The sequence below is a fragment of the Mesocricetus auratus genome, unplaced genomic scaffold (assembly GCF_017639785.1).
Source record: "Mesocricetus auratus isolate SY011 unplaced genomic scaffold, BCM_Maur_2.0 Super-Scaffold_100676, whole genome shotgun sequence".
Classification (NCBI taxonomy): Eukaryota; Metazoa; Chordata; class Mammalia; order Rodentia; family Cricetidae; genus Mesocricetus; species Mesocricetus auratus.
In genome coordinates, this window is record NW_024429266.1 from 120,481,169 (window position 1) to 120,502,972 (window position 21,804).

The 21,804-nt window shown below is 43.6% G+C and overlaps 1 protein-coding gene across 2 annotated transcripts in view; it reads left to right on the forward strand.

Moving 5' to 3' along the window:
• Nucleotides 1-19,389: 19,389 nt before the first annotated feature.
• Nucleotides 19,390-21,804, forward strand: part of Pde1c (phosphodiesterase 1C) — a 459,933-nt gene continuing 457,518 nt past the window's right edge. For both annotated transcript variants that reach the window (XM_040738289.1, XM_040738290.1), the window contains exon 1: nt 19,390-19,690. In XM_040738289.1, coding sequence (XP_040594223.1) covers nt 19,405-19,690 — 286 coding nt within the window. In that variant the 5' untranslated portion in view covers nt 19,390-19,404. The remainder of the gene's footprint in view (nt 19,691-21,804) is intronic.

Here is a 21,804-nt window from a genome sequence, read left to right on the forward strand (position 1 = left end):
CATAGATCCTAGGACCACCAGCCCAGGGGTGGTACCACCCACAATGGGCTTGGCCCTCCCCCATTGGTCAATAATTAAGAAAAGCCCTTTCAGCCAAATCTTATGGAGGTATTTTATCAATTGAGATTCCATTCTTTCAGATAACTGTAGTTTGTGCCAATCTCTAAATACATAAGTGACAAAACTATCTGGGACAGGCACTAGGTATGTATGTAGGTACTCAGGCAAAATACCCATACACATAAAATAAAGAAATTAAATGAAGGCAATATAAAACTATTATTAAATCCAAGGGCCTAGTATTACCTTTGAAAGCAGCAAAGTCACTTTTGGGGGCCACAGATGGTCAGTTCTTTCCACAGAAGCTCTGACACTGTCTTTGCAAAGATGTTCCCTTGTGGACTTGTAAAAATATGTTTATTTTTGTTCTTGGAGACTTTTATGCATTAAGACCACATTTATATCATTCCCATTTCCTCTTCTCCCCTCTCTAACTCTTCCCATGTGCCCCCACTGCCTCTTAATTCAATTTCCTGGCCTCTTATGACATTATTACTGTTACATATATAACCTACTTAGACCATTTCTCATTGTACATATATGCATATATTTAAGACTGACCACTTGGATTAGATAATCTATCAGGGCTCATCCCTGGGGAAAGTTTATTCTTCCTCTCTCAGCAGCCACTGACTGTCTGAAGGTCCTCAAGTAGGGGTGGAGGCATGTGACGTTCCCCCACTGACTGTGGCATGTCAACTGGCATTGCTGTCACGCAGGTCTTGTTTAGGTGACCACACTGATGAGTCTTTATGAGAGTAGCTTTCCTGTCATGCCCAGAAAACACCATCTTGCAGAATGAATCCTGGTCCTAATCCTTAAACTCTTTCCACCCCCCTCTTCCATGGTGTTTCTTGAGGCTTAGGTGCTAGATTGTAGCTGTGCCTAGTTGAGTTTGGGGACAGCCCACAGTTACTTATATTTTTTATGTTTCGACCAGCTGTAGATTTCTGTAATGATCTTCATCTATTTCAAAAGGGACATTCATTGATGAGGGGTGAGGGCTACAGTATGTATGGGTGTGAGGGTAAGTACTCAGAACACAGTTAGGAATCACACTGGTTTATGAAATGGCAGCAGCATGTTCTTGCCTCCGGCCTGTGACCTCTCAAGCCACAGGTTTACAGTACTAGGCATGAATTCCCTCATATTGCATGAGGTCTTAAGTCCAGTTAGACAGCGTTTAGTTACCCACAAGATAAAAGTGCCACTACTGTACCGTTAGGGATGTCTTTCTCCGTGGGTCATTGTTGTGGTTTGTAGGCATCACAGATAGGTAAGACTGCCCATGACTTTTTCCCTTGGATAAGATATGGTATTCAGGGAGGAGACTTCCAGGTCAGTTACAGCTCAGTTCTTCCAAGTCCTGTGTCCAAAGTGTGTGGTATTTTTAGCAATGGGGTTGTACCTTCAAGTTCTGTGAGGAACTCAAGGGCAATGGCAATAGCCTATTAGTGTGAGTCTCTTAGACTCCCCTGACTAACAACTGTAAGGAAGGTTTACTGTGTTTAGCACTCGCATTTTTGTTAGGCAGTCAAGTCTATGTTATGTCTCTTGAGAGGAGTATTATCATACGTATGTATGTATGTGTATGCATATATGTGTGTATGCATATGCTCGTGTGTGTGTGTGTGTGTGTGTGTGTGTGTGTGTGTGTGTGTGTGTGTGTGTGTGCATTTTGTCAGGCCACAGCAATGACAAGAGTAACTCATCCACAAGTCATTTTCATATAATATTATGTATAACTAAAAATGACTTACTAGTGTTCCTTCTCTCTTTTGGTTTCTTTTAGGATGGTTTCCTGCCCTTAATACAGAGTCTGTTTCAAAAGGCAGGTGGAAGGCCGGGCGTTGGTGGCGCACGCCTTTAATCCCAGCACTTGGGAGGCAGAGGCAGGCGGATCTCTGTGAGTTCGAGGCCAGCCTGGTCTACAAAGTGAGTTCCAGGACAGCCTCCAAAGCTACAGAGAAACCCTGTCTCGAAAAACCAAAAAAAAAAAAAAATCAAAAGGCAGGTGGATGGGACCAGTCTGGCATATGCAGATGTCCTTTAAATCGGAGTGATTTATAGACATTAGGTTTCCTTTTCTGGTGCTATTTCCCACTACATGGCAGTGACAATTAAGAGCAATTAAACCAGTCCTTCTTATAGCCTTTAGATTTCAAGCACAGGGCTTTAACAGAATGCTAATCACAATAAAACACATGAGGCCTTGTGGGCAAATAGACAATGGCCAGGTCACATGTGCACCTGTCTTATTGTGGGCTTTGACTGGGAACTTTATCACTAATCTCTTTCCTTCTCTGCTGGGATATGACTCCAGAAACTCGCTAAAAGAACAGTTCTATGTGCCAGATGTTGTGGCATCTATTCACCTGCAACCCCAGCTTTCAGGAGACAGGGCAGGAGCATGGTGTGTTTAAGACCTACCATGTTTACCCAACAGTTTTGAAGCCCCTCTGGCTGCAATATCAAGACTCTGTTTCAAAAACAAAACAATACAAACCTCAAACCCCTCCCATGAGCAAATAAGCATCAATGACAAAACAAGTTGTAGGAGCGTCAGCCACTAGTCAAAGACAGTGGCATGCTGCATGAATGGTTTTGCTGTGTCTGCTCTATTTCATTCTGTAGACAACAGAGGCTGGTGAAACTATTGGATTTGCTTAATGACCCAATGCAAAGTCAAGACTTAAGCTGATCAACACTGCCTCAGAGGCTAGAACTTGCCACGAGATGAAGTAAGAGCAATTGCAGCACAGTATCAAGAGTCACCTGAAGACAATTCCATTTTGTTACAGGAAACTGAAAATACTTACAAAAGCAGAAATGGGATAGTTAACCTTCAGGAGCCTATTACTTCTCTTTACCAACTCACGGCCCACCTTCTTTTTTCTATTTCCCAGCTCTTACCTGGTTATTCCAAAACCAATTTCAGACATATTATGTAATCTGTAAACCTTTTCTACTTTTATTGAGATATAATTAACAAACAAACGTGAAACATTATGTATACAATGAGATGATTTGTTATGTGTATATTGTAAATGACTGGCCACAATCAAGCTAATTACATTCATCACTTCTGACAGCTGAAAGTTTGTGTGTGTTCTGTTTGATTCAGAGTTTTGCTATTTAACTGTATTTAGCCTGGTATTCACTCTACATCAATGAAGTCCTCCTGACTCAGACTGCTGAGTGCTGGAATTACAGACATCAGACATTTGCCGCCACAGGTGTTTGTGTGTTGTGAGAGAAAGATCTATTATGAAGTCTTAAATAGTTAGTCTTTGTAAATAATAAATCTGGAGTCATATATTGGGGTCAGAACTTGTCAGAGAAGCAGCGGAACAGCCACCACTGACTTCCTACTCTTCTGCTCCTTCCTCCAAAAGGGATGAGATCCTCTCTCAGTCCCGCCTTACTACTTCCTGTCTCCTATCTGTCTACAATCCTCCATACCTCTATGGTTAATTTTGGTCAACTAGTGTCTAGCTCTATTTGTCAGAACACAATCAAAATGCCACACTATTATTTAAGGAAATCCCAAGAATACAAGGCAGGGTTACTAATGGAAGTCACTAACTGGTGCGTGAGATAGGTTCCCAGATCATACTCATCCTAGAACTCTTTGTCACCTTTGACTAACTGTTGGAGACATGCAGCCTAGTTTTGGACCAGTATATGAGTACTTGTCCAATGGGTCTCCCAGTGAGGCAAAACCCACAATGACAGTCTCCCTGGACAAGGGCCCGTGGACCTTGGGGACAGCACAGAATACTACTGGGACTGTGTGGCCTGCACACTCTCTTCTTTCTTGAAACATTGATGATTCTCTTGGCAGTTTTATTGTCATTTTGTCAATTGTGCACGGGACAGATATGATTATTTCTGGAAACCCCCATTTTTTTTTCATGGACATTTTCCTCTAAAATTCTCTTGGAGCGGATGCTTCTCAGGTTTCTTTTCTGGGGATGCCAGCTGTCACTTCAGACCCTGGGAGCTGTTCCAATTCAGTGCTGACAGGACCGGACACAGATTCCCCCGTACTTCTGTCAATAAGTTTTGAAGGATATTGTTCCTGAAAACATGTGCCTCTGTCAATCACCTTTTAGCTTTGTAAAGAGAGGATGTACCTGGTATGATATTTGGCCAAGCTAACAAAAATGGTAAGTTGTTTTTTTCCAGAGTTAATATTGAAGGATGGGGAAAACTTGTTTGTTAGCATGAAAAAAACATGCTTGTTTTTATGTATAAATAAAGATAACTGGAGCGATTCGGGGCAGCCACTTGTGTAAAACTCATCTGGCGGTCAGACAATTCATTTCTTTGCACTGATACCCTTTCCCTGTCTCAGGATCTGAAGCCAGGCTGCAGCTGGATCATAGCAACTAACTTCTGGTCATTTCCCCCACACCCTATCTCCTGACAACCACCATGGTACCCTCTGGTCCTGTGAGTTAGACTTGTTCAGGTTCAGCATCTATGTGAGATCATGTGCTATATGTTTTCCCTGCAAGTGGCTTATCACACCTAGCAAAATGTTGTAGTTTCCTTTTCCCCCTTAATTTAACTTTTTATCTGTTCTTTGTGAATTTCCAATTTTGATCCCCTTCATCACCCCATCCTCCGCATCCACCCTTCACCCCTGAAACCTCCCCCAGAAACAAAACAATACAAAATTTAAAAGAAAGAAAAATAAAGAAAAATCTCATTGTGGAAGTTGCAGTGTGACACAGTCAGTCACATAGTATACCTGTTAGTTCATACATCTTTACTTGCAAATGTTCATTACAATGAGTCATTCTTTGGTCTGGTTCCAAGCCTCTGGTTTTTGCTGCACTATCGATACAGGACCCTCACTGGGACTCCTCTTGGACATCCCGTTGTAGTCCTGTGTCATGGAGCTCCTGAAACTTTGGATCAGCAGGAATGGCCATTTCACTTGCTCCAACAAATCTTAGATGGAGTGGATGTTGAGGTGGGCTAACTCAGCCCTGGCTCTGAGCCTGGAAGGTTGCTGGGTTGGTCAGTTTGCCTGCTCTCCCTCATCCTCACCACCAGGGTGAGCTCTCCAGCACTGCCCTGGCTAGCTCACCCTATGTAGCAAGCAGCAAGGAATTGGCCTGGTTTTGCTCTCTCACACCTTAGGAAGTGATGCACCCACACCTATACCACCAGGACCATACAGTGTCGCCCGGCCAAGTTCCGGGGCCACTCTTCCAAGTGCTGCAGCTGGTGAGAGGCAGGACAGGCTGTTTCAATCTTCGGACCTCAGGATCTGCTTTCCTGCCTGCCACAGGCTGAGTGGGGTGGGTGGGGGATAAGGCGGAGGCATCTCCCCCCCCTCCCCGCCCTCCCCTGCTTCCACTCAGTCACAGGACAGACGAGTAGTGTGACCAGCTCTCCAACGCTCATGCCTTTGAGGCTGGCTCACCTACACCTCTGCCAGCAGGGTAAGCGTCACTGAGCTGCCCAGGCGAATTGCAGGGCCACTCTCCCGAGTGTTGCAGTGGATGAGGGGCTGGGTCAGGTCTCCTGCCTGCCACAGGTGGCGAAGGTGAGGGGTGGGGGGCATCTTTCCCTCTACCATGCCACCGCATGGTGGGACCAGTTCTCCCACAGTGAGGCTCTCAGGGGCAGCTTGCCTGTGGCCCCCACCAACACGGTCAGCTCTGTTGTTGCTGTCCAGGGGGAGGTGCAGGAAGTGCTGCTGCTGCTGCTGCTGAGGGACAGGGCCAGTTCACCCCAGTGTTGCAGCCAGGGAGGGGCGGGCCCAAGTCTGTGCAGCTCTATCCTCTCTTCCTTTGGTGTTAACAGGGGCAAGGGACATCAATACAGTCCGTGGCTGCAGTAGAGTCATGGGCCCAGACATGGCCCCTGGCAGCAGCCCTGGCCAGGACATCATCATGGCCCCATGTGGCAAGCAGGCCACCCACCTTAACCTGCTTCTCGTGGCCTTCACCTCTTCAGATCTGTCTCTCTCTTCCATGTCCTGCCATATACTGTTTATCTTAATAGTGCCTGACTGTCTGACATCACAAGGCCATGAGCAAGCTTGTGTTTCTTCTTCCTGCCCACAGAATAGCCCCAGGCAGGTGTCATAATCTGTAAAAATTTCCATAGGTACTCTTAAGGAATGTTTAAAAAATATGTGTTTAGTACCTATTTTATCTTTAAAAAATTAGTAGTAATTCCCTGATATTACCAAATATCCAGTTAATTTTTATATTTATGTTTTCCCAATTGCTGCATTAATGTTTTCTTGTAATTTCCTTGAATGGAAATCTAAACAAAATTAATACATTATAATTGGTTCATGTTTCCCTGTTTCTCTCTGTCTCCATTCTCTTTCCCTTTGTCTCTGCCTTTCTGTCTCTCCCCAACCCCTCTGTGTGTGTGTGTTGAAAGAAAATGGCCTTCCAAAAGGAGTGGTACTATTAGGAGTTGTGGTCTTGTTGGAATAGCTGTGGTCTTGTTGGAGGAAGTGTGTCACTGTGGGGGTAGGCTTTGATGGCTCACATATGCTCAAGCTGCACTCAGTGAGACAGTTCACTTCCTGTTGCCTTTGAATCAAAATGTAGACTTCATAGGCACCATATTCATGTCAGCCACCATGCTCCCCACCATGATAATACTGGACTAAACCAACTGTAAGCCACCACCTCAATTAGATGTTTTCCATTAGAAGAGTTGCTGTGGTCATGGTGTCTCTTCATAGCAATAGAAACCTTACCTAAGTGTGTGTGTGTGTGTGTGTGTGTGTGTGTGTGTATGTGTGTGTGTGCTGAGTGTGTGAATGAATGCACTTGCCAATATGTGCATCTGTGGAGGTCAGAATAGGATATTTGGATCTTAATAACTCTTTGGGCTTACTGCCTTGAGAGAGGGTCTCTCACTGAACCAGATGCTTACTGTTTCAGCTAGGCTAGGTGCCTAGTGAGCTCTCAGAATCCACCTCTTCCTGCTCCCCAGTTCTGGGGTTAAAGAAACACACAGCAATGTTGGGCTATTTACAAGGATGCTGGCTTCTTAAGTCAGGTGTTCACGATTGCAGAGCAAGTGCTCTTATCCACTGAAGCATACATCCAGCCACTAGTTGAATTTTGTAAATAGCTCATGTAAGGTTCTTATGGCTCCTTCCTCAGCATGTTTGTAATTTATTTGTTGAAAAAAATCCTTTGCTTGTGTTACAATTTCACAATCAAGCAGGTACATCCAACCTGCAGCCCAGGGCCTAGGATAGCTATGAATGCTGCCCAGTACATTTGTAAATAATAAAACCATTTCTTGAGGTCAAAGATTAGACACACATGGTATACTTTACTTGAGGTCCCGTTAGCTGGAACATAGCTTCACAAGCTGTCTGCAGCCTCCCTGCGTTTTCCGGTTGGCTTGTCTCTACTGTTACTTTAGGGGTCACTGACAGCCACTGGCTAGAACAAGCAGTAAGAGTTAAAGGAAATCTTCCCAAACCAGGGCCATAAAACAGGCCATTGTTTTTGTTCCCTGACCTCAACAAGTTCCTTGCTCAACTATGAAAAATGTGCCTTTCTAAATTTTAAATTGTTCCCCATGATTTTCTGCATCAAAACCATTAATAAAAACATCTTAATCTAATATTACTAGCAATCTACATCTCAAAATTCTTTCTAAGGGTAGTGGTTGAACCATTAATCTGCTCCAGCCGCAATGCTTGGAAAAAGTCAGTCCCTATTATTGTAAGTACCAGTGACACTGCCCAGTGAAGGGCTAGAAGCCCCTGAGAGTTTCCACACATCTCATAGATTGTGGGGAATATGATGACTGCTATGGCAATAAGCAGAGTTATAGCAGCATGAGGTCCTCAGAACATATAGTCTTCAGGACTCTACCTCTCCATGGCTCATCCAGCGTATTTATGTTGACCACTGATCTGTATTTCATGAGTTCCAAAGCTGCTTGTTGTTTCTCTCACTGGGTCTACAACACACACACACACACACACACACACACACACACACACACACACATACAAAAATACATGCAAAACATAAGCTAGAAGAAAATTTGAGGAAAGCTGAGAAGATTTTATAAAATGCCATTTAAAACTTATAAGGTTGCAGTGAATAAATCACTAAAAAATTTCCACACAATTTATAATAATCAATGACAGCAATGTAAATGATACATGATAGGTTAAGATCTCACTAAGATATGGTACATGAAAGAAAGACTGGCTTTATTTTTGACCTTTCAGACATTGTTTTGTGAACCTTCAATTACATTCTCAAGAATGGAGAAAAATCTGCATGTAAAACATGATCTTAATTTTGTAAAATCTGGATCTACGGGATTAATCATATATGATTAGGTGTGCCTATAGGATTGGAAGGCACTTTGTTGATTTTATATATATATTTTTGAGTCATGGTTTTACTCTGTTGTTTAGGCTAGTCTAGAAGACACTATATAGCTCAGGATGGCCTTAAACATATGACAAGCCTCCTGCCTCAGCATCCTAAGTGCTGGGATTGCAGGCATGAGTCACTACCCTTATCTTGGAAGATAATATTCTAAAAAGTGATGTGAATCATATCTTGGGTATTAATCTGTGCAATATCACCAAAACCAGCATACACTTCCCCTTTTAACAACAAGGGGAAAAGAAAAAATATATATCAGTGTGGGGGATTATGAATGGCTAATGAAGCAACGTAGAAAGAAAAAAAATAAGAAAACCTAAGAAGAACAAGAGCCTCTGGGATCTAATTTACGTTTCTTGATGGTTAAGAGTCAAGAGACTTCTATGGGACTGAGAAAACCAAAGTTGCCTGCCGAGACAGAACTTGCCTTCCTCAGGACATCCAAATCAGGAAGAATTCTAGCTTAGGTATTTTGTTTTTACCTAAATACAAAACTACTTAACCTTATAATCTTTTTGTAAATTACATTTTTGAAACAATGTCACTTAAGAACACACACACACACACACACACACACATTCACACACTATAAAGACACCTAGGTCTGTCTCTCTCTTCTTCCCCTGTCTGTCACACTCAAGTTTGAGACACACACTATGCCCTATTTCTACTTAAACTCCAGACTTTGCTCAGATTCTGACTTTCCTGAAATCTTTCTCCCGTGTAGTCCAGGACCTGGCTTTACCTGAGTGACAGTCCCTCAGAGGGTGGGGGCACATCTCCAGCTATGTGCAGCTGTGGGGACTGTTTCTCTCTGTGAGAATGAGATGCTGCTTTGCAGCCGCTCTCCTCTCACAGATACTGGCATTGCAGAAAGGGTTTCCCACCTGGGAAGAGAGTTAACAGCACCAGAGAGTATTGATGTTAAGGTACTGGTGCAGACACATCCCACTCCCCACCCTAGGGATCGGGGAGCCTGACTATTGGCTTGTGCTGTGAAATCCGTCCCCATCCCCAGGAAAGTGCAATATCACACTCCCCTTCTGCCATGGGGGCTCTGATTCTCTTCACAGACCCCAACATGCAGTGTGTCTTCTCTGTGCTGGCGTGTGAACTCTGCTGGCTATGCTGCTGCCCCTTTGTTTGTCCATGGTGTTAATTGCTCTTTAATACACTCAGTAGTTCCCAACAATCCATTTCAGTCCTCTTGAGACACCCTGCACCTAAAACCTAGCACTGTTGACAGTTAACTTTCATTGTTTATGCTTTTTTGTAGTATTCAAATTTGTTCCCCATGGATTTATATTACTTCGATATATTTTATTTAATAAAAATAAGCATATTTTTTTAAATGGTGGGACTGAGGCATTTAGTGTCCGTTGGTGCAGATCCCCCTCTCCCTTCCAGGCTTGTGTTCTGCGCATGTCTCCATGTGCACCAAGGCCTGTGCTGGATTCGCCACTCCCAGTACTATATTTTGTTTCCCCCACACATTTTCCGCTGGGTAGGATCCACCTTTAGTTCTGCACTTGGCTAACCATAAAGAGACACTTGCCGGGCGTTGGTGGCGCACGCCTTTAATCCCAGCACTCGGGAGGCAGAGGCAGGCTGATCTCTGTGAGTTCAAGGCCAGGCTGGACCGACAGCCTCCAAAACAGAGAAACTCTGTCTCATAAAAAAAAAAAGAGAGAGAGAGAGAGAGAGAGAGAGAGAGAGAGAGACACTGGATGCCAATCAATGTTTTAGGATCCCAGTGGAGGCTGCTTCTTTGCTCTTGAGTTCTGGTGTAGTAAGTACGCTATATCAGGAACACAGATGAACACTCAGGTCATACCCAATGTTGGAATGTATTGAATGACAATCAATCCACAAAGTCTGGCGGCCATTGAGCAGACATTCTTAATAAAAAATGTTCCTGAAGAAAGGAGTTTCAAAAAGACCCAAGAAGCCAGAGCTGGGAAATAGATGAAAATGTAGAGTGGTTTCCCTGGGAGTGAAACAATTCACAGCTGAGCTGCAGCTGCTGTTGGTGGTGTGGAGTGAGGCCACAGGGTCAGAGTTCATCTGGCAGGGTGAGGGGAAGTGAAAGCCAGGACCTCGTTTGAGTGCACTGATGGATGGCAAGTCCAGACAGGTCAACAGGAGCACGGGCAGATGGCAACCCGAGTAAGCTGCATCAATAGTGGGGGCTGAGTGGTGCTGAAGCCGTTGGGACAGTTGGGAGTCTGGTCCTCTGAGTGGCTAGATGACCTGTTATTGTGAACTGTGACCGCTGCAGCACTGAGTGTCTACCTTTTCATGGGGTACAGGTAAGGGAGCTGCAGCCTTTCTTCAGTCTTACGCTTGGTTTTTCTGATATGATTTTAGTATATCCATGTGCTTACACACGCAGTTCACCCTGAAAATTTACAGGGCAGCATCTTTTTCTACTCTGAGGAATGTGTCACTTATCAGTTTGTGCCATGTGGGTGGTGCCAGACAGATGATACTGATTATGTGTCAACCCAGATGCAGTGTCACCCTCCATCCTTAAAATGGAGTAGACATTGCTTGTAAAATGGAGTCTTTCAGGGTGAGGTAATTGGAGGAAAAACACACTGTTTTATGCAATATGGAGTAACTTAGGGCAGGGCACAATCTGATCATAACATTTGGTGCAACTCAAGAATTCGTCACCTGGGTTGGGCCTTTTCTAGAGCCCCCAGAACTGCCCTAGGGATTATCTATACAACCTCAGCAGAAGACAGCTGACAAGACAGAGAAGAGGAGCTGTGTGGGGAAGTGCTAGCTGGGATTATGTAGATGAATGCTGGAGTGAGATCTGGGCTCTCTTTTGAAGGCTGCTGTCACTAGCATGCTGGCCAGCTCTAGTTTTCCTAATCTCCTTTGGGTGCCATTGTTTGTATCGAACCTGTTGAGGTAAAAGCACAGTTGTCACCTCAAAAGGAATAAGAGAGTTTATTTTGGAGCTAAATATAAGTGTCCATAGCCCAGGAACACGGATTCACATCACCTTAAGTTCCATGTTCCAATGCAGTAATAGTTTTAGTTACAGAATGAAAGAAAGTCATAAATCAAGGCAGTTTTTAAATCCATTGGTGGGAACATCGGGTAGGTGGGTTATAGCAAAGCATCTCTGCTGTGCGTCTCAGATACTATCTTATGACATTTTCAGTTTTGAGCTGTTGAAAGAGTGCACCTTGTTGATATTTTCCAAGTGGAATTACCCGATAGTCACAAGGCTATCATGTCAGTTGTAGAGGTGGGTAGTGAATGACTATTAAGGGGGCTAAAGAAAGCCCAAGATAATTTGTCTCTGTGTTTGCAAGACTTGAACTCTTCACAGGCCAGTGTTGATGAAAGGTTCAGAGAATCATTTGTAATTAAAGAATAGGACAGAGGAGGGGTCTATATCTAGTCTTGTCATCTGCAAACAAGAAGAAAAGGTGGCATTCATGATGAAATTTTCTCTAAATTATAAGGGGAAGGTATTGTTTTCCCCAGTAAGTGGTTTTGTATCGTACAGCTGGATAGAATGCTGTAGACCAACTGTCCGTTACCTCCAAATTTATTTGAAACTCTAATCTCTGGTGTAACTATATATAGAGGCAGAATCTTTGAGAGCTAACTAGGGTTAGATTAGGCTGTGAAGCTGGAAGCCCGATGATGAGATTATTGCTTCTACAACAAGAGAAGGTGACACTGTCTAAAGGTTATGTGACGATATATGAGGAAGGTCCTTATCCCCAAATATACTGACCCCCTAGTTTTAGACTCCCAGTATCTGAATCATGAGGACCAAACATCATATAAACCAACAAGTCTATAGTGTTTCTTGTTTCAGAACAGCCCAGATTGACTAAGAAGAGTGGAGGCTGTTTTAAGCTTCATCATTTTCCAGAAGCACAGAGCTCAGGTAAAGTTCAACACTGTCATTTATAAAGTCAGTATCCCAAAAAAAAATTGTTCCGTATTGATGATTTCAGGTTCTGGTGGGATGTTGGCAGGTGAGTCAGATCTTTACAGTCTTTCTCAGTGCAGAGCTCTGCTGAGCTGGTGGAAATTTAAAAGTTAGTACATACTTAATATCTATCTGTCTATGTATCTATGTGTGTATGTATCCATCCATCTATCCATCCATTTATCTATCTATCGTCTACTTTTTTATTTTGAGAAAGGTCTTCCTGTGTAACTTTAGTTGGCCTGCAATTAACAAAGATCCACCTGTCTCTGTCTCCCTGATTCTGGATTAAAGATGTTCATCACCATGCCCAGTTTCCTCCCCCTTCTCATCATCCTTCTTCCGTTGTTATTATTATTATTACTATTGACCCCCGGCTGGTCTGGAACTTCCTATGTAGACCAGGCAGTCCTTGAACTTATAGAAATTTGCCTGCCTCTGCCTCCAGACCACTAGGTTTAAAGGTATGTGCCACCACACGTTGTTCCTGTATGTCTCATCCTCACTGCTTATTTTTCTCCCAAAATACTTGCCCTTCTGCCTTTATGTCAGGTATAAAAAAATTATGTGTGTATATACATGTACATACACACACAGTTTTGATTGTGCATATGAAAGAAAATGTGTTATTTGTTTTTCTGGGCTTTGTTATTTTACTTAACATAATGACCTTCAGTTCCACCCATTTCCCTGAAAATGTCACAATTTCCTTCTTTATTATGGTGGAGTAAAATTCTATTGTGTATGCACCACATTCTGCATCCACTTGCCTGTTGATGAATGTCTAGGGCAGTACTAGTTCCTGGGTATTGTGAGTAGCGCAGTAATAAACATGGGTGTGCTGATTTGAATTCCTTTGGGAGTAACCAGGAAATATATAGTTGGAATATATGGCATCTATACTTCTTTCTCTTTTTGTTTTTTATTATTTTACAAGTTTATTATTTGACAATTTTATATGGCTATGTAATATATTTTGAACATTACTCACCCCTTATTTCCTCCTCCCATCTCACTGTCATTCCCTTGCACTACTTCTTTCCAACAAGTTTTCTTCCTTTTTCATGTCGTGTGTGTGGGTGTGTGTGTGTGTGTGCGTGCGCGCGTGCATGCGTGTGTGTGTGTGTGTGTGTGTTTTACTCAGTTCATTTATGCATACCTCCATGAACACATTCATGGGGCTATTTACTAGAGAATTGGCAACTTACCAGTGACTACACTACTGGTGAAGAACTCTCTTTTCCCGAGTCCTCAGGAAAAGTCTTCTTTTCCTTGGGTCCTCAGTTAGAGCTGGGACCTCATAAGCCCCTTCCCTATTCATGCAAGGATGTTGACAGACTCAATCTTGTGCATTTTTATGCAGGTAACCACAGCTGCTATGAATCCAATGAAGCCAGTATGAATACAATGGCCATGCCACACCTGCAAGATAGCACTTTACGTACGGCCTTCCCCCGCCCCCCCCCCGATCCCACAGCTCTTACATTCTTCCTGACTCCTATTCCACTGCATTCCTTGAACCTTGGGGCAGGGAGTGATATAGATACCGCATTCAGAGACTCAGACGTTGCTAATTCTTAGCACTTGCACCAGATTTGCATCTCTGCACTAAGCACTGTCCACAGCAGTAAGCTTCTCTGACCAAGGCTGAGTAGTTCAGGGTCTATGGGTACAAAGATAAATATTTGTATGGCAGTTTGACATGTCCACTTAGCAAAACCACAGTTCTCCCTTAGAGACTATGACCTCTCCAGTAGTGGACTTTTAATCAGGCTTACAGTCCCAAGTGTGAATTCCCTCTTGTGAAGCAGACCTCATAGCCAATCAGAAAGTAGTTGGCTATTCTCATAAAATCATACCACTATTGCATCAGTGGACAAACCTTGCCTGGAAGATTGGTATTGTAACAGGAAAGGCCCATTGTTAGGTAACATCGCTGAGGACTTCGGCAATAGCCTATATTATTTTAGGGAGCAGGGCCTCCTTGACAAAAATCTCATAGGGAGGTATCCCACATCTGGCACTAGGATTCCCACTTAACAACGTTGGTGGTTGGAATGTAAGTGTCCCACATACTCTTGTGTATCGGAATACTTTGTCTCCAATTGGTGCCATTGTTCGGGGATGCTTAGAAGGCATGGCCTTGCTAGTGGAAGTATGTCACTGGGGGCAGGCTTTGTGAACTTAAATTTGTGTCATTAGAGTTGTTTTCTGTTTCCTATTTGTGGTTTGAGATCTGAGCTCTTGGCTGCTGCTTCAGCACCATGTCCAAGTCTGCCACCTGCTGCTGTGCTGTCTCCATCATGGTAGATCTTTCTGCAAGCCTTCCTCAAACACTTCCCTTCTATAAATTGCCTTGGTCATGGTATTTGATCATAGCAATATAAAAGTACATGATGCAACAACATGGATTCTAGAAGCAATATTATCTACTCATGTAGCGAACCTCCATTCAAACTCATAGATTGCAAAGTAGTGGGTATCCATTTTCTTTTTGTTGTTTTTTGGGGGGGTGTAGGCACAGCTGGCCTGGAACTTGCTTGGACTCATAGAGGTCAGCCTGCCTCTGCCTCTCAAGTTCTGGGATTGAAAGTGTGTGTCATCATGTCTAGGCCAGAGGGCTTTTAATTTTATGGAAGTTTCTTCTGAGTCAAAACATTTTCTCTCCTTACACTCAGGAGATAACTAAAGGCCACAAGTTTTGGAAAGTGGAAAACTGGAAAAGCACCTTCCAGTATTATAGAAGAAAAGCAAAGCAGCTGGGGGGCTAGTTTTGGGGCCCATAAAATGACTCTGCTTCATCTTGACTTAAGTTTAGAGAGTTCAAACCTATCTCTTCTCTTCCAAGGTTAAAGTTGTAAGACCTAAATGTTTAAGGCACGGCTACTAAAGGATGTTTGGTCTAAGGTGAGGATGTCTTATCTAAATAACAAGAGACTTGGTCTGAGGTGTAGTTACTCTTAACCCTCAAGGCCAAATAAGGAGAGATTTAGTCTAAGGCATGGTTACTGAATGTTTGGAGAATTAAGGAAGAAAGTCTGTAGTTGGGTGCTGGTGGCGCACACCTTTAATCTCAGCACTCAGGAGGCAGAGACAGGCAGATGTCTGTGAGTTTGAGACCAGCCTGATCTACAAGAGCTAGTTCCAGGACAGCCTCCAAAGCCACAGAGAAAACCTGTCCCGAAAAACCAAAAAATGAAGAAAAAAAAAAAAAAGAAAAGTCTGTTTGTTCCTTGTATCATAGTAAAGAAGTCTTTTGCCTTTTTCTCCTTTTTGGCTGGGGTATATAAGAATTTTGACCAATAAACTTGGGGTGTTCAGAATTCACTGGAATGCCCTCCTGACTCTATTCTCTGTTTTTTCCATAGTGTCTTTAATTTTTCTACCTGCCATTTCTCCTTTGGGGGTCTCCTGGCCCCTAAAGAGGAGACAGTAGAAGGAACCAGAAAACCATATGACCTTTCTGTAAGAGGCCATTTAAATACCCTGTAGGTGTGGTCTTGAGCATCTCTGGGGAAGGAGATGCCGATTTTTCAGCTTTCTGAGGCTGGGCAGGGTTTGAAATGAGTGGGGGGGGGTCGCTGAGGCAGAGCTCCACCCAAACCCTGACTGTTCCCCCTAAGTCCCTTACTCTATATCTTATCTATACCTAGCCTTTGAGGGTCTATGGATCGTGGCTTAGTTATCATTTACTTAACAAGTAATATCCACATATAAGTGAGTATATGCTAAATTTGTCTTTCGTGTCTGGGTTACCTCACTCAGCATTTTTTCTAGTTCTATCTGTTTACCTGTAAATTTCATAATTTCATTAAAAATGGCTGAGTAATACTCTGTTATATAAATCAATACATTTTATTTACTCATTCTTTTGTTGAGGAACATCTAGGTTGTTTCCAATTTCTAGATATATGAATGGAGCAACAATGAACATGGTTGAGCAATTGTCTCTGTGGTAGGAATATGCCCAATAGTGGTATAGCTCGTTCTTGAGGTAGATTGCTGTCTTCCTGAGAAAGTGCCGTATTGATTTCCACAGTGGCTGTACAAGTTTGCATTCCCAGCAGCAATGGAGGAGCGTTTCAGATTGTGGAAGACTTTCAAATAAGCAACAGAAAAGCCTTGTCACTCATGAGGCTGTAGGATATGGGAATGTATGGGATCAACCTGATTTTGTAGAGGCAGGAAAAAAAATCACCAATGTAACTACTCATCCCTCTTTAAGACAAAGGCTGTGCAACCCAAGACACTAGGAGGGAAATGAGTGCAGATGTATTGGCCTAGAAGAGTCATTAAGAACAGGCGGATACCTCCCAGCACTTAGGAGACAGAGGCAGGCAGATCTCTGTGAATCTGAGGCCAGCCTGGTCTACAATATACTTCTGGCATAAAATGGCACGGAATATACATTACCATTCCAAAAGGGAGAATGTTGGCATAATGAGGAAACACTTGACCAGAGCAAGTCCCTTCCCACAGAAATCCATGCAACCCCCCTTAGAACCCTCCTTGGTTCTTAACCCTTCTGGGTCTGTGGATTGTAGCATGATTGTAATTTGCTTAACAGTTAATATCCACTTATAAGTTAGTACATACCAAGAACATAAAGTTTTAGTGGGTGAACTATGTCAGAGCCAGAACAATTAAGCTGCCCATGTGTGGTTCCCAGGAAAACCTGGTCAAGTGTCAGAATAAGAAGTATCTAGCTAGAAGCTATTACCCGCAGGTGTCTTCCAGAGGGAGGATTTATGACAGGGCTATTGATCTATGCTGAGTAAGGAAAGAATAAAAAGGGATCTGAGAAGTAAAAAGAAATTCATGTAGCTGCAATGGCTGCTGGTAGAGTCATGAATGGTCAAGGTATTTGGTTAGATGCTGTTCTAGGAGTGTCTGAGAGGACAAGATTGCACTTGAATTGATGGACTGATTAAAGCAGACCTCCACCCCTCCCATGGGGGCTGGGGCTCATTAAACCATCGGGGGATAAACAGAACAAAAAGACAGAATAAAGAGAATGTGTCTGTCTCCAAGTAGGGACACTGGTTTGTCCTACTTCTGACACAAACTTAGACTCTTGGAGTTAATTCCACCAGCTCTGCTGCTTCTTAGACCTTGGAACTGAACTGGAGTTATGCATAACCTCTTTTGAATTTTTAATTTGCTAACAACAGGCCCTGAGACAGTTCACCCCCCACAATCACCTTTATCGAAGCCAGTCCCCTCTGTTCATCTCAGTTCTTCTGTCTGCATCTACATATTTCTCTCTCCTGTAGTTGGACCCTGGAGAATTCTTTTGGTTTGCCCTGAGAAGGTGGATGCCTGAGGCTAGCTGAGTAAGAAGACACTGGCCTAACCTTTGCAAGGTAAGGGTAGTGGGGTTATGGTCTGTGGCCCCAACAAGTTGGAGACTCTTCTTAGTAATGCTGGCTCAAGTTCTGATTTTGGCTTTTTCCCATTCATGGGAAACAAGGCCAAAGAGAGAAGACCATGGTGTCCCATAGCTGTCCCATCCTGGCTGATCCTCTGATTTGCCTTTATACCAATTAAGGACTGCAAATCCCCTTTCTCTCCCCATTTTGGGATTTATTGATCCAATTGTTTTTGGACTTCTTCTATGTGATGATATTTTACACTTGCTTGTGTGTATGGCAATTTACAGTTGAGTGCCAAGAACCACAGAATGGTGTTATAGAGAGTGCTGAATTCTGTCTATAGAGGGGAGATCTGTATCCCTTTCCACAACGTAACCTATGAATTGTACAAGTAATTGTCTCACTCTATAGTCCAATGCCTAAAAATCTTTGGAAGAGGCACAGAATGGATAGGAAATTGGATCTAGAAAGAGGAGCCCCATGCAGTTCACTTCTATCACTAGGTGGTTGTGTGACCCTTTGGACAACATCCTTTAGTTGAAGCATCATCCCAGGTTCCCCTTGATACTCCTGCCTCCCACATCAGGCATCACTCTCTTCTCACTGCAGGCAGAGCAGGATGGAGCCGGTGGCCTCACCCCAGCCGGCAAAGCAGGCTATTAACAGCACCCAGGCTGCTCTGCTGTAACGCCTTGGGAGTTCTCAGGGTTGCTGCCTCCCCACTGGCTCTCAAGAACAGAACTAAGATGACTCTTCCTCCACTCCACTCTCTTTCCTGGACTCAACCTCTGGGAACCAGAGTAGGTAGTCATGGAAGCCACAAAGGGGGCAACGTCCAGACTGAGGGGCACACAGAAAACAAATGGGGAAGCGTGGCTGACAAGCTAAGTTCAGTGACAGTGCTGAACAGGGATTCACCAACGAAACACAACCTGGAGACGTGACATTGGCGTTAAGAGGTCATTGGTGAGATTCTCATGCTCCAGTGGTCAGCCCCACACCCGTGCACACGTGGACAACAGTAACTCAACTTAGTGGGTTATTTAAAAAAAAAAACACACACACACACACCAAATTGGTGTGTAACGTAGGATTTGGGAGAAGTTGGGAGAGAAAAAATGTGGAGTAGATGTGATCATATTTCATTGTGTACCTGCGAGAGTAAGGGGGAGGGGAGAAACAATTGGAAAGCAATACTGGCTTCTCCTCGGCTTTCGTCAAAAGGTTCCATCCTCTCTGGGGATTGCACCGGAGACGAAGGACGCATCCCCAGATGAACCAAGTGTAGAGTGAAGGAAAAAGTACCCCTTGCTTACTGCCACGCCCTCTCCTCCAGGAATGCCTCAGGACGTCTTCTGTATCAACGTTCTTCCATCCCCACGTGTTCCTATCCACTCTGGACTGTCAGACAGGCACAGACACCAAGCAGATTACTCCCAGTCCACCTGGAGTGGGAGCCTAGCCCTCCCTGCACCCTGCTCTGCTGCCTACGTGTGGCTGTCAGAGGAGGCGCAGTCAGCCAGGGGCGCCCCGGGGTGGGAAGGGAGCCAACCTCTGGCAGCCAACGGGTGCGGATCCCCGAGGATCTCTCCCTGGCTCCACTGGGATGGGCTCTGTCTCCTCCGCGCTGGCGCGGTCCCGCAACGCCGTCGTACAGCCGGGATCGTCGCCACCTCAGCCCGAAGTGCCGCTCGCTGTTCCCGGATCTCGCAAAGACTCCAGAACTCGGAGGCTGGGACTTGGACGCCAAGGCTCTGACCGACCTCCCGCAGCTTGGGAGCCGCCGGCTACCAACCCGGAAGCTCCGCCAAAGTTGGAGGGCGCGGAGCTGTCCCCGGTGCTGGAGTGTTTGCCGGCTATGTCTCAGTCCTCCCCGAGCTGCTGCTCAGCAGGTGAGTTTCGTGGGTAGCTCCTTCCTGGAGATCCCGGGGAGTGTGCGCGGGTTCTTCAGTCTTCCAACATTATTTCACTTTTCATGTAGTCTCGTCCATGATTTCTTTCCGAGTAAAAATTCATTCCTTGTTCAGAAAGGGTTATTTCAGGATTGTCATTCTTTCATAGGGGTTTAAATGCAGATGGGGGAAGACAGTTACACCCTGAGAATCCCCTTTTCCCAGCTTTGCATCTGTATCAGCACTCTGGGGAGAAATCCTTCTTGTCACAGTACAAAAGAAGAGTTAAGAAACACAAGACAAAAGAAGAATTAAGCATTCCTTCCTGTCTCCTTCCAGGGGAATCAGGAAGTGATCAGGAAAAACCTGCCGGTCTAAGACCTATACCAGGGTGTGGGCGGGGAGAACTTTTCTTTTCTTTCATAGGCAGTGAACTAGAAGTGAAGAGCTCACACAAAATCTGGACTCAGATGTTGCTTTTCGTGTGATTTTGAATCAGACACTCCACCTGAGCATCAGTTTATTTATCTGCGATATGAGGATGGCAACATACTTATTTCACTGGTTTGCTGGAATGTAATGCAAGTAGAACCTTGTAAATGGCAGAATGCTATGCAAATATTCAGTAATTCACAGTCACTGAATCTTTCCACCTTGTCAGTGGAAAGAGGGAAATCTACTTTGAACTTTTTAGTTTGAGATATTTGTAGGATCTATTGAAACAGATCAGGTCTTTTGTGTTACTGGAAGTAAAATTCTTAATTGATCAGTAAAAACTCACAAGGCGTTGCTAAATTCATCTGCCAGCCCTTTGGTTTTTTGAGTACTCACTGGGGTTGCTTGTCGTGTTTTCAAGGATTCAGTAGATTAAGTGGGCAGTATTGGTTCTGTTCACAAATGAGACTAGGCTAGGGGAGAGGAACCTGACTTACATTCTGACCTACTGAGAGCTAAGCATACATCCAGACTTAAGCTCTTAGCATTTCCTTATAAAATGTCATCGATGGCCACATTAGTTTTAATCTTTTTGAAGCATCCTTTTCACTGAAAGTGAATACATACACATTGTTCAGAAGGGAAGATTTATAACTGTAAATGTGTTTTTATGGGTGTTTTCTCCACCTACAGGATATGTGTTGGTGCATTCATGGAAAGAAAAGTAGATTAGGAGTCAGGATACTTGGGGGTCTGCCAAGTTCAGCATCCTAGTGCAGGTACTTATTCCCCAAGGTTACAGGATGTTGTTTTGAAATGAGTACAGATCTGTTTGCATTGCTTCCTATGCCATGAAACTTAAAGGAATTATTGGAGGTAAAAATGGTCTGCAAAGTACAAGTATTATGAAAAAGTGAGGCATTATAAAGGTATTTATTGCTATTTTCTAATAATGTGCACTGGTTTGTGCCATAGTTACATAAGATGAAATTTGGGCTTCCTTCGGGGAAACTCTTCAATACTAACTTTTGGTGGTATCACTTGAATAACAAACATGTGTATCCATGAATAGGAATTACTGTATTTTTTCTTATACTTTTGATGAATTGTTTGGTTATTGCACATTTTTAATGCCATAAAGCAAATTTCTAGGAATTCTCATTGAATTAATTTCTGTTCTAGAGTCCATTAATACACCTTGGGAGTATTTTTCACTTATTTTTATTGCTTAAGAATAGCTTTGTCAACCCTTATATTTTTATTTCATGAAGAACATGTCTATTTGTAATTGGCTTTTGAGTTTTAGATCACTTAAGTTTCTTAAGCAAAAGCAAAGTTATTAGATTTCTGCATTTTGCTCTTTTCAAAGAGAGGTATGGCCCAAGGATATCTTGATATCTTGTCTTCCTTCTTTATTTCCTTCCTCCCTCCCTCTTCCTTCCTTCCTTCCTTTCTCTCTCTCTCTCCCTCTCCTCTCTCCCTCTTTCTCTTCCTTTCTCTCCCTTCTCTCCTGTTCTCCTTTCTTTCTTTCTTTCTTTCTTTCCTTCCCTTTCTTTCTTTCTTTCTTTCTTTCTTTCTTTCTTTCTTTCTTTCTTTCTTTCTTTCTTTCTTTCCAGTTAGGGTTTACTATGTAGCCCAGGTTGTCCTGGAACTCATAGAGATCTGCCTGCCTCTACCTC